We start from the raw sequence: 14,052 nt of genomic DNA on the forward strand, positions 1-14,052 counted from the left end.
AGGTTGTATACATGGAAGAAGCCTGAAGATACTGACAGATTTCAGACAGATTATATAATGGTAAGACAGAGATTTAGGAACCAGGTTTTAAATTGTAATACATTTCCAGGGGCAGATGTGGACTCTGGCCACAATCTATTGGTTATGAGCTGTAGATCAAAACTGAAGAAACTGCAAAAGGTGGGAATTTAAGGAGGTGGGACCTGGATAAACTAAAAGAACCAGAGGTTGTACAGAGTTTCAGGGAGAGCATAAGGGAACAATTGACAGGAATAGGGGAAATAAATACAGTAGAAGAAGAATGGGTAGCTCTGAGGGATGAAGTAGTGAAGGCAGCAGAGGATAAAATAGGTAAAAAGACGAGGGCTAGTAGAAATCCTTGGGTAACAGAAGAAATATTGAATTTAATTGATGAAAGGAGAAAATATAAAAATGCAGTAAAGGAAGCAGGCAAAAAGGAATACAAACGTCTCAAAAATGAGATCGACAGGAAGTGCAAAATAGCTAAGCAGGGATGGCTAGAGGACAAATGTAAGGATGTAGACGCTTATATCACTAGGGGTAAGATAGATACTGCCTACAAGAAAATTAAAGAGACCTTTGGAGAAAAGAGAACCACTTGCATGAATATCAAGAGCTCAGATGGAAATCCAGTTCCAAGCAAAGAAGGGAATCCAGAAAGGTGGAAGGAGTATATAGAGGGTCTATACAAGGGCGATGTACTTGAGGACAATATTATGGAAATTGTAGAGGATGTAGATGAAGACGAAATGGGAGATACGATACTGCGTGAAGAGTTTGACAGAGCACTGAAAGACCTGAGTTGAAACAAGGCCCCCGGAGTAGACAACATTCCATTAGAACTACTGACGGCCTTGGGAGAGCCAGTCATGACAAAACTCTACCAGCCTGTGAGCAAGATGTATGAGACAGGCGAAATACCCTCAGACTTCAAGAAGAATATAATAATTCCAATCCCAAAGAAAGCAGGTGCTGACAGATGTCAAAATTACCGAACTATCAGTTTAATAAGTCACAGCTGCAAAATACTAACGCGAATCCTTTACAGACGAATGGAAAAACTGGTAGATGCGGACCTTGTGGAGGATCAGTTTGGATTCCATAGAAATGGTGGAACACGTGAGGCAATACTGACCTTACGACTTATCTTAGAAGAAGGATTAAGAAAAGGCAAACCTACGTTTCTAGAATTTGTAGACTTAGAGAAAGCTTTTGACAATGTTGACTGGAATACTCTTTTTCAAATTCTAAAGGTGGCAGGGGTAAAATACAGGGAGCAAAAGGCTATTTACAATTTGTTCAGAAACCAGATGGCAGTTATACGAATCGAGGGGCATGAAAGGGAAGCAGTGGTTGGGAAGGAAGTTAGATAGGCTTGTAGCCTCTCCCCGATGTTATTCAATCTGTATATTGAGCAAGCAGTAAAGGAAACAAAAGAAAAATTTGGAGTAGGTATTAAAATTAATGGAGAAGTAAAAACTTTGAGGTTCGCCGATAACATTGTAATTCTGTCAGAGACGGCAAAGGACTTGGAAGAGCAGTTGAACGGAATGGACAGTGTCTTGAAAGGAGGATATAAGATGAACATCAACAAAAGCAAAACGAGGATAATGGAATGTAGTCAAATTAAATTGGGTGATGCTGAGGGAATTAGATTAGGAAATGAGACACGTAAAGTAGTAAAGGAGTTTTGCTATTTGGGGAGCAAAATAACTGATGATGGTCGAAGTAGAGAGGATATAAAATGTAGACTGGCAATGGCAAGAAAAGCGTTTCGGAAGAAGAGAAATTTGTTAACATCGAGTATAGATTTATGTATCAGGAAGTCGTTTTTGAAAGTATTTGTTTGGAGTGTAGCCATGTAGGGAAGTGAAACATGGACGATAACTAGTTTGGACAAGAAGAGAACAGAAGCTTTTGAAATGTGGTGCTACAGAAGAATACTGAAGATCAGGTGGATAGATCACGTAACTAATGAGGAGGTATTGAATAGGGTGGGGGAGAAGAGAAGTTTGTGGCACAACTTGACTAGAAGAAGGGATCGGTTGGTAGGACATGTTTTGAGGCATCAAGGGATCACAAGTTTAGCATTGGAGGGCAGTGTGGAGGGTAAAAATCATACAGGGAGACCGATAGATAAGTACACTAAGCAGATTCAGAAGGATGTAGGTTGCAGTAGGTACTGGGAGATGAAGAAGCTTGCACAGGATAAAGTAGAATGGAGAGCTGCATCAAACCAGTCTCGGGACTGAAGACAACAGCGAACGATAGTACACTTTTGTGATACATAGTTGTTTTATGAATTTCTCTGTGGAAATAATTCCTATTCCTTGTTTCGTAGTTGTAAAATTCTCTGTTTAATGTAGAAAATTCCTCGTGTTCTTTTAAGAAACATATGCTTTCATATATGTATAAGGATGGTAGTATCATGATTTTTAATTCTTTGAAAGACAAGAGTCTCTATATCCTATACCTTTTATTATTCTGACTGCCTTCTTTTGTGGTCTAAATGAATGTTTGTTAGACTGATGTTCCCCCAAAACTGTACATTGTATCTTATTAAACTGTGCATGAATGAGAAATAAACACATAACACTGTTTTAATATTACATGAGCTTTTAAGCATTCTAAGTATATAACATGTTTGACTTAATTTTTGGTTCAATGACATTACATGTTTTCCCATCTTAAGTGTTCATCAAACCATACTCCTGAGAATTTAGTGTATGATGCTTGTTCAATCTTACACTTGCCCAGTTCTACTGTAAGGTTAGTTTTTATTTTATTTGTAATATGTCTGAGGTTGATCCACGTTGGTTTTTTTTGGCATTCACAATGAGTCTGTTTTCATTAAACCATCTGTCTGCTTCGTCTGTTACTAATGTGACTTTTTCTTGTAAGTCAGCTTCACTATTTGCTTTAACAAGCAAACTTGTATCATCAGCAAACAGTACTGCCTCTGCTTCAGATAGTTGACTTGGTAGGTCATTGATAAATATTAAAAACAGTAATGGCCCTAATACAGATTCCTGGGGTACTCCATACAAAACTCTCTCGAATCTTGACGAATATGTCCTATCTGCATGGCTTATCTCCTTCTGATACCTGTCAGGCAGATATGATTTAAACCATTTGTGGGCAACTCCACGTATGCCATAGACATATAACTTCCTAAGCAATAACTTATGGTCGATGACATCAAAGGCCTTTGATAAGTCTAAAAACAATCCACAGTTTAATTCCTTGCTATTGATGGAATTTAGAACAAGTTGCAAAAAATTGAAGATAGCTGTTTTAGCAGATCTTTACCACTCTTTCCTCGGAACTCTCCCAGCTTTGTGTAGCCTACACCTTCCACAAGCACGTGATTTGTGTGCCTGACAGTGTTCACGTTCACCAGTGTGGGAGCCAATTGTATGTTTTTGTTCCTGTTCCTGTGCCCTTCATCTGGTGTCCTCCATTCTTTTTGCTTGTGTGTATACTATTATTATTAATAATCAACAATGTAGGAAACGATAAGATTTCTACTTACCATATAGAAGACACATTAAGTCAAAATACACACACACACACACACACACACACACACACACACACACACGAGGTGGCAGAGAAGGGGAAAGGATAATAGTGGATGGCTGGGGGGAGAGAAAAACAGTCTGGCAGAGTGTCAGAGAGGGCGGAAACTGCTAGTGGGAGACATGGGGACTGTATGTTACCATAGGTTGAGTGCGGGATAATTATGAGAGCGGAGAATGTTTTGTAACGATAACGCCCATCTGCACAGTCCAGAAAAGCTGGTGGTGGAGGAAAGGATCCAGATGCATAGGGTAGTGAAGCAGCCACTGAAATCAGGTGCATGTTGTGCCACAGGGTGGTCTACCCTGCTCTTGGGCACAGTTTGGCAGGGGCTGTTCATTCTGATGGACAGCTTGTTGGTAGTCATGCAAGTATAAAAAGTTGTACAATGATTGCAGCACAGGTGGTAAATAACACAGCTGCTTTCCCAGATGGCCTACCCTGCATGGGGTAGGATAAACTTGTGACAGGACTCGAATAAGAAGTGATGAGTGGGTGGATTGGGCAGGTGTTGCACCTGAGTCTTCCACAGAGATATGGTCCTTGTGGCCAGGGGTTGGTATTGTGAGTGGTATAGGGGTGTACTGGGATGTTGCGAAGGTTGGGTGGGAGATGGATCACAACTCAGGTAGGATGTCCTTCATTTAAGGATGTGATGATAGCTAATCAAAGCCCTGGAGAAGGATGTGAAACACTTATTCAAGTCCAGGGTAGATACGGCTGACAAGAGGGCAGTCTTTGCGGACGATTCTTGGGAGTTATGGGAGGATTGGCGGTGTAAGGAGAATGGCACAGGAGATCTGTTCGCAGACTAGTTCTGGGGGATAGTGCTCGTCTGTGAAGGCCCTGGTGAGGCCCTCAGCATACTGAGCAAGGGAGTTCTTGTCACTGCAGATAAGCTGTCAACATGAAGTCAGGTGGTATGGGAGGGATTTTTTGGTGTGAAAGGGTTGACAGTTGTCAAACTGCAGGTGCTTTTGGTGGTTGGTGGGTTTAATGTGGACAGTGGACAGAGGTGTGGATGGAGCCATCAGAGAGTAGATGGTCAGTGTCAATGAAAGTGGCACACTGTATTGAATATGACCAAGTGAATGGGACGCAAGATAAGCTGCTTGGGGTGTGAAGGCCCTGAATCAAGATCACGAAGATATCAGTGAACCTGAATCAGACTAGGTGTTTGGCATTTTGAGAGGCTGGGAAGGTCTGCTCTAGATGGCCCATAAACAGGTTGACATAGGGAGGGGGGGGGGGGGGGGGGGGTGCCATGCAGGTCGTCATGGCTGTGCTTCAGATTTGTTTTATACTTTCCCTTCAAAGTAGTAGTATTTGTGGGTTAGGATAAATTTAATAAGGTGTATGAGGAATGAGTTAGTGGGCTTGGGGTCTGAAAGATGTTGGCAAAGGTAGTGTTCAATATTGATAAGACCACAGGCATCACGGATGTTGGTGTATAGAGAGGTGGTGTCAACAGTGACAAGTAGAAATCCAGGAGCTAAAGGGGTGGGGATGGAGGAGAGTCAGTGAAGGAAGTGGTCAGTGTCTTTGACATGAGACACTAGGTTACAAGCAATTAGTTGAAGGTGTTGGTCAGTAAGGGCCGAAATTCTTTCAGTAGGGGCACAATTAACCAGCCACAATGGAGCATCCAGGATTGTAGGGTTTGTGAATTTTGGGGAGCATGAATGAGGTGGGAGTGCAAGGTGTCATACGGATGAGGAGAAGGGAAATGGATTCAGGGGAGTGGTTCTGGGAAGTGTCAAAGGATTTAAGCAGGGATTGGAGGTTGTGTTGGACTTCTGAGATGGGATCACTCTGGCAGAGCTTATAGGTGGAGGAATAAGATAATTGGAGGTGGCCTTCTGCCATGTAATCATTGTGATTCAAAACAGTGGTGGAACCTTTGTCTGCAGGTAGACCTATTAGGTCAGGATTTTTTTTGGGGTTGTGTATGGTTATTCTTTTTTCTGCTAAAAGTTTGGTGTTCTGAAGAAGGGGCCTGGGGAAAGATGGTGGGGCTAAGTTGGAGGTAAGGAATTCCTGGAAGAAAACCAGCGAGTTGTTTGGTAGGAGGGGAGGAGATTACAGTTGGATGGTGGTATGAAATGGGAGAGGCAGGGTTCAAATGTTGGAATTAGGTTGGTTTCAGTTGGAAGGATTGGTGGCAGAGAAGTGCTTCCAACATAGGAATCAGCAGGAGTAAAGCAGGACTTTCCCAATACGAGCATGGTTAAGTTTGGGTATAGAAATAAAAGTGAGTCCTTTGGATAGGACTGAAACTATTGTGAAATTGAGGATTTTGGTGGAAGGGTTAACAACATTGTTACAGGAATGTTTCAGGCCTCAGTTTGGTGGAGTATTGGCAGGGAATTTTGGGAGCTGTGACAAGTTGAAAAGGCAGGGTGTAGGTGCTATGCGGGGTGGGCGAGGAGGAATGCTGAGGGTCGGATCGGGGTTGGCTAGTGGTGCTGTGAGGTGGCAGTAGGTTGGATAACTTATGGTATTAGTGTCAGTGCTCCTCCAGGTGTTGGAGAGCAAGGGATTCAATTTTGGTGAAGTGATGTCTGGAGCATGGATTGCAGAGTATTAGTATCTTGCAGAGGTAGTAAAGGAGGTACTGAGATGCCAGTGCCATGGAGATGCTTTTTTTGCAGTACCAGGTTTGTAAGGACCAGGGAATGGCAGAATCTGAAAAGGTGTAGGTTATTGTGTAAGGAGGGGTGGGATCTAGAGAAAGGAACTTTTTAATTAGGTCTTTTTAGCGGGTTCAATGGTTTATGCAGCGTTTGCAAAACAGTATGTGGGACTGGGATTTAGACGGGGAAGGAAATAATTATTATAACTTGTGCAGAAAGATGGAGCAGGGATCCATTGTGGCAATTGTGGCGTAAACTAAATGGGAATGATGCGGAAATAGGCAAAATAGATGTTGATGTTTGTGAGAGGAACTGAATAAGAGAAAAGATGCATAAAAAATTCATAAAGACATGCAGAAACATGCACAGGTAAGCAGAAACATGCACAGATACGTAAAAATATGTGCACACATAAAACCACACAAAATGCATGAAACAACATAAAAATGTACAAAAATGTACGAGAAAAGGAATCAAAAGTTCATGTGGCATAGGCAGGTGTGAAAAATAAAACACTAAAGTACATCAGGGTGAGGCATGAGGGAGGATCAGTAGAAATAAATATAACTATCAGAGGATAGAATCTGGGGGTGGGGGCAGATGCTGCATCAAAAATCCGCATGATCATGAAGCTTGTTTTCTGTGCAGACAATCATTGATACAGTGTAGTTTGGAAGTAGATGTTGTTTCAAAAACAGTGAATAAAGGAGGGAAGAAGAGAAAAAAACAGTACTCAGAAGTGTAATGCTATAGAGAAGAGTAACAGAGGAAAACATCACTGGGATTTAGGGTGGAAGAAAACTTGTTTGACAAAATCAAACAATGGGAACTTCAGATAGGAATATCAACAGTGTAGGATAGTGTGTGACTTACCATAAAGAAGATACATTAAGTTGCAGAAAGGCATAATTAAGACACTTAACAAAGCTTTTGGCCACAGCCTTTATCAGCAAAAAAGAAACACACACCATTCACACACACAAGCATGCACACCTCACACATATATAACTACCAACTCCGGCAGGTTGGCCCAGAATTCATTTATCACACGTGATGGAAGCAACAGTCTGGAGGGAACAGATATGGGAAAGGATAGTAGCGTATAGGTAAGGGGGAAGAAGAACACTTTCTGGTGGAGTGTGCAGGGACTAGAATGCCAATAGGTGCAGTATAAGAGGGTTGTGGGACAGGAGGGTGGGGAAAAAGGAGCAAAAAAGGGAGAGCAGCAGGGGAATATGAGCAGGTGCGCTGGCAGAGGGTGGCAGACAAATATGGTAGGAAATGAGAATGGGAAGGATATGATAGGACAGAGGGGTGAAAACTGTTGGATGGAGGATGTGGGGACACTATGACACTATAGGTTGAGGCCAGGATCATTACGGGAGCAGAGAATGTGTTTTAAGGTTAACAAGAACTCCTTTGCTCAGTGAACCAAGGCCTTCACAGACAGGCACTGTCTCCCAGACCTAGTCTTCTAACAAATCACCTGTGCCATTTCTTTTCACAGCCCTAATCCTCCCACAACCACAAAGTACCAGCCACAACATAGTGCCCTCTTAGTCTGCCATTACCACCCTGGATTTTGACAAGTGAATCACATCCTTCTCTAGGGCTTTGATTGCCTATCATCATGCCCTGAAATGAGGGACATCCTACCTGAGTGGTGTTCCATCACCCACAACATCCTCGTGCACCCCTACACCACTTCCAACCCCGACCCCTTGCCACAAGGATCTTATCTCTGTAGAAGACTCAGGTACAAGACCTGCCCAGTCCACTCCCTCAGCACTACATATTCCAGTTCTGTCACAAGTTTATTATACCCCATCATGGGGTGGGCCAATTGTGAAAGCAGCAATGTCATTTACCAGCTCTGCTACAATCTTTGCATAGCTTTTTATAATGGTATGACTACCAACAGCTGTCCACCAAGATGAGAAGCCACCCCCAAATTGTGCCCAAAAGCAGGGTAGATCACCCTGTGGGACAACATGCAGTTGAGCACAATATGCTTGATTGCAATGACTGCCTCACTACCCAGGCCATCGATCCTCCCCTCCACCACCAACTTTTCTGGACAGTGCAGATGGGAGTTATATTTACAACAGATTCTCCGCTCTCATAATTATCCCAGCCACAACCTATGGTAATACACTGTCCCCACTCACTTCACCCAACAGTTTCCACCCCCTCTGCCCTATCACTTCTCTCCATTTTCGTCTCCCACACTCTTTGTTTGCTGCCCTCTGCCAATGCATCTGCCAGTCTTTCCCTGCTCATTTCCTTTTTTACTCCTTTATTTCCAGCATCCCTGCCCCACAACCTCCTGATGCTGTGCCTCTTGGCATTCTAGTCCCTGCACACGCTGGCAGACAGCATTCCACCCCCCCCCCCCCCCCTCCCCTCCTCCTGCCCCTCCACATTGCTGCTTCCACTCCGTGTGATAGTTGCATTCTGGCCTGACATGCTGCAGTTGGCAGTCATATGTGCATTAGGGATTTGTGTGTGTGTGTGTGTGTGTGTGTGTGTGTGTGTGTGTGTGTGTGTGTGTGTGTGTGTGCAGTAGCTGATACTTTACCACTTGTTTTGCCTTGTACTATTTATTATTAAGTTTATTATAAATTATCTAAAACCAAATGATCACAAGTGTTAAATAGGTTACTGAATGTGTCCAATGATGTGATTTACATGTAGAGTTTATGACTAAAACTACTCTTATAAATCACAAATTCTTCTGTGTTTTGTTTCACAGTCCAACAAGCTACAGTGTCATGGAGGTTTTTGATATGATGAATAATATTGATATGTATATTACAGTAATTTTTTTCCATGCCATTAACATGATTCTGTTTCAGAAACATTTCATGTTTATTTGGATGCATTACTTTTCAGCTATCAGTGAAGTACTAGACACAGTAGCAGGAAAGCCACTGTATCAGCTTAATGAAACTGATAGTTCTGAGGTGGTTGCCACTGCTACAAATCTTGGTAATGAACTGGCAACATCAGTAGATGGTAGTGCTCCTGAGTACCCAACATGTAGCCTTAGTGACAAGCTTATCTACATCTACACCTCTGGCACTACAGGTTTTCCCAAAGCTGCAGTCATAACACATACAAGGTGTGTACTTTTTTCAGATATTAGACATTTTATGCATTATTTCCTGAACTTTATTATTAATATTCTGGATTTTAAATCTTGGTATTCATGGTCCACAATTACTTGAAACAACATACCTTTCAGGTATCTTCGGTACCTCTATTGGAATAGGGTCCTTACTGATTTTTCGATTCACTATTAATTATGAATATTGTCATCCTCCTGTTTTCCAGCAAAAAATGCAATAAAATCTTTCTGGGTTACTAAACACAATGATTTTCTGAATGACTATGTAGTGAGTGCCCCTGTTGGACTGTGCACATGTTAAGCAACTTTGCATAACTGGCAGCATGGGGAAATTCTAGTCCACTGACGACAATCTCTGTGTATGTCTGGCCACACAAACCTCTGTAACACCAGCTTAAACATTGTGCACACTCCAGGGTGACACAGGTTATGGAAGTTATTGAACACTGTCCAGGGGAATGCAGTAAGTACATACAGTCATGATCTGCTGTGCATTACATCCCAGTACGCCTTGCCAATTTCACCCAGAATTTTAGTGAAGTTTTATCATTGAATAATACTGCTTGTAGTTCATGGTCTTCTTGCAGCACAACTGTTAACACTGTCATGTTCAATGCTTATGAAATACCGCATAAGCAATTGGCCATCACATTGGTCAGTCCAGAAATGTGCCACAAATCTGTAATGAATTGGCATATGAACTCGAGTTGAGAGTGCTGCCATAGTGAGCACTTGTCACTCTTCTTACGGAATGCATATACCAGCTGTTTATAATCAGTATGAACTGCAAAATCCTTTGCCTCGACCTGTGGCCTGAAGTGCTTGATGGATTGGTAGATAGCCAACAGCTCCCTATCACATGTACTCCAACACTGCTGTGAAGGTGTCATTTTATGCAAAAAAATATTCCAGGGGCTGCCATGCACCATCTACCCATCCTTGCAAAGCTGGCTGGCATCAACCACTAGGGGGAGCGAAGCATAAAGTTTAGGGTGAGTGAGTAGGGTGGCCTGAGCAAGGCTGTTTTTCATCGCTATGAATGCTACATCCATACTCACATTCCATTGCATCGGTGCATTATCTCATACTTTTGCACCTGACAGTGCTGCGTTTAAAAGATCTGTTACTCGGCAATATGTGGTAAGTGAAGCTGGTAAAAATTTACCATCCCAAGGTATCTGCATAGATCTTTTATGGTGGTAGGCTATGGCAGTTGTAATATGCCCTCTACTTTTTCTGGTAATGTTGCAGAGCCAGAGGATGATATGTGATGTCTCAGAAATTCAACTTCAGGCTGACCAAAATTGCATTTCACAGTGTTTAAAACTTCTCTGTACTTCTCCAGTCATTTAAAAACCTCACAAAGTGACTGTGATGCTGTTCTCTAGTTTCTAAATAGACCAACACATTGTCCAGACAAGCAAAGTGTCAAGATAACTCACCAAGACGGAACCTATAAACTGCTGCCTGGTCTGTGCAGTGTTCCACAACCTGAATGTCACAAACTTCGACTCGAACAATCTAAAGGATGGATAGCTGTCTCAGAAATGTGATCTGGCATGACCGGTTTCTTCAGTTAATGGCTCTAAATATTGTTGAACTATAAAAGATGTGGTTGTAGTCACTTATTAATGGTACCAGATAGCGGTCAGGAATAGTACTGGTATTCAGCACTCGATAATCACTGCATAGATGCCAGGTTCCAACTTTTTTTTTAGGGGCTATGCATAATACTGATGCACAATGACTGCACGATGGGCAAATAATTTCCTCGTTCAACTTAAGATCAAATTCTGCGTTTGCTATTGTGAGGCATCCAGGTGCTAATCTGCATGGGCAACATGAAGTAGGTGGACCATCTGCAGTTTTGATGTGGAGGACAGTGTGATGCAACACCTGTTGTGGCACTCACAGTGGTCTAGTTAAGTCTGGAAAATGTTGCAAAATCACACGGTAAACTTCATCTACTACTGCACGAGCTTGATGCTACTGGTTCTAGTATGGTGGTGATTTCCAGCAGCTGTCAAACCAGTAAGGCTATGCACAAGCCAGGTATAAGACATATCAGGCAAAAGTTTGAAATATGCTAAGAAGTAGGCAACTATTATTGTCTCGCCCACATCTGCTACCATGAAATTCCATGTTAATTGTCCCTGCAGGACTAGATTCACACCCCCATACTGCATACCATAATTTGGCATTTCTGTATTGTTAGCTACTGCCAAGTTGACTGCCATGCACAGCCTGCAGCTGCAGAGTGATTTCCTCAGTAAAATACTTATATCAGATCCTGTATCTATTAGGTATTTCCTTCCTGAGGTCCAACCCATTACAAATAGGTACTGAAAATTGTGGCAGTCAGTGGTGCCTACTAACGACCACTGTCCCCATTTGGGAATGTGCATGGGCTTGTACACATTTTCACCTGTTCACCATATCTGTGCAACTAGACTCTGATGCAGAATTTGAAGTGGAGTGACTCCTTGAACATCTTAAGTTGGCTACACCCTCTACAGTGGCTTTTATTACCGTGTGAAAGCACAGCTGCCATCTGTGCACTTAAGGGATCCACCTTGGCAGCTAGGGCATTATAATTGGCACACGACGCAGTAGGGGTTATGGATGTAACACTGATGGAACACTTACTGTACTGACCTGCGAGCACAGTGTGATAGCATCTTGAATGCAGTCAGCAAGCTCTGTGACTACATCCATATCTGACCATGTGTGAGTGATGGCTTTTACCTAGGTTGACTGATGGTTGCTCCAAATTGTGTGTTGTCAGGAATGGTGTCAATGTCTACTTTGCTGTGAAGATGGTGAAGGTATTGTGAGAGCTTCCTGTAGCACATTTCTTCTTGAGTCAATACCTAGTGAATGTGATCTTCCTATAAAGCTGCCATACAGTGCATAGCTCTGCTTTTAATCTGTCATAGGTGTTTTCCGTTGGAGGAGCTGAATTTAGGAATATGGACAAGTCAAAGTATAATGTAATGAAAGACCATCAGAACTGCAAACAATGTATTCCAGTCAGTATGGTCAACAGTTTTCTCCAAATCTACAAATGATATAAACATAGGTTCAGTATCTTTCTTAAGATAAGGCATTGGGTCAGTGTTGCCCATGTGTTCCTACATTTCTCAGGAAAATGATATGTAAATGATTAGAAGAGCAATTCGCTGTGACAGGTGTAATGGCCACCAGAGTGCATTAGTGTTACTTGTGTCTAGTACTGTACTGTACTGGCTTGGTATATAAAGGGTGTAAACAGCATCAGATGTTGAGTGATCTCTGTGAAGGACACAGACATGCTGTGTAATCATGTGAGGTTGCGTTATCAGCACCTAACATAGTTTGAAAGGGGGGGGGGGGCTCATTGCGGGTCTCCACTTGGCCAACTGTCTGATCATGCAATATCCAGATTTGTGGGTCATTCATATGTGACAGTTGTTTGATGTTGGACTTCATGGGAATGTGAAGGCAGGCATACTAGCTGTCATGGTTCCAGTCGACCCTGTCTGACCACTAAAATGGTTGATCATCATGTGCACCAAGTGTATTGTACCTCCTTCACATCTGCACCTGCCATCCAAGAACATGTAATGGACTCGCAGCAATACTGTGTGTCTTCCCACATGCTTGGTTCGAGACTGGCTGCAGCTGGATTGTGGTATTACTCTGCCATGTGTAGGCTGCCATTAACTTCTTAACAGAAATGGCTCCATTTGTAGAGGTCTCATGATCGGGAAACATGGACTGCTGATGAGGGATATCGCACTGTGCTCAGCCTTGAATTGTAGTCTGCATCAGCAAATATAATGGTGACCTGGGGAGAGGTCTATTTCTTCCATTGTTTTGAAGAGGCACAACTCTGCTACTCCTGGTGTCATGGAAGGAGGAGCCATTTGGTATGACTTCAGGTCATAGCTAACAGTGACTGAGAGAACTCTGACAGCACAACGGTATGTCATAGCCTCATGTTACCTCTCATGCAACAGTATTGTTGTGCCATTTTTCAATAGGACAATGTTCATCTACAAATGGCACATGTCACTTTGAACTGTCTGCTTGACACTGAGGATCTCTCCCTGACAGAACATGTGTGGGATCAGTTTGGATATCAAGTACCAGTTACAATAATTGTGGGCCAGCTTACCTCAGGAAAAGATACAACTACTTTGGCATACTTCCCAACCAAATTGGAGCATGCTTCCAGCTTACAGGGGAACAATGTCACACTATTAAGTGGGCTCATACTACCACATTCTTTGTAAATTTGACTTGTATTGTAATCACAGAAATAACATTACATACCTTCTCAACCCATGTAAGTTCATTTCATTTCCTCTTCTTCTGGGTGCTTGACTTTTATTGTCAGGCAGTGTATATCTTGCATGCCACATAGAATAGTTTTGCTGTGGAATGTTCTTTCATGGATCTCAATAATTCAAAAAGAATGTCTTCCATTCCAGATGCTTTACTTCTACTCTGGTCTTTCAGATATCTGTCAAATATTTCTCACAATATCATGTCCCCCATCTCATCTTAATCTACTTCCTCTTCCCTTTCTGAAATATTGACTTCAATTACATTTCCCTTGCACAAGCTCTCTATATATTCCTCCCCCCTGCGAGCCTTCCCATCTTTGCTAAATATTGTCTTCTGATCTTTTATTGATACAGCCATATTTGT

The 14,052-nt window shown here is 42.4% G+C and overlaps 1 protein-coding gene across 1 annotated transcript in view; it reads left to right on the top strand.

Moving 5' to 3' along the window:
- The window catches only part of LOC126279109 (long-chain fatty acid transport protein 1-like), a 111,142-nt gene that overhangs the window by 69,562 nt on the left and 27,528 nt on the right, over positions 1–14,052 (top strand). The window contains exon 4 of the mRNA XM_049979590.1: positions 9,126–9,354. Coding sequence (XP_049835547.1) covers positions 9,126–9,354 — 229 coding nt within the window. The remainder of the gene's footprint in view (positions 1–9,125; positions 9,355–14,052) is intronic.

This window comes from Schistocerca gregaria, chromosome 6 (genome assembly GCF_023897955.1).
Source record: "Schistocerca gregaria isolate iqSchGreg1 chromosome 6, iqSchGreg1.2, whole genome shotgun sequence".
In the NCBI taxonomy this organism is placed as follows: domain Eukaryota; kingdom Metazoa; phylum Arthropoda; class Insecta; order Orthoptera; family Acrididae; genus Schistocerca; species Schistocerca gregaria.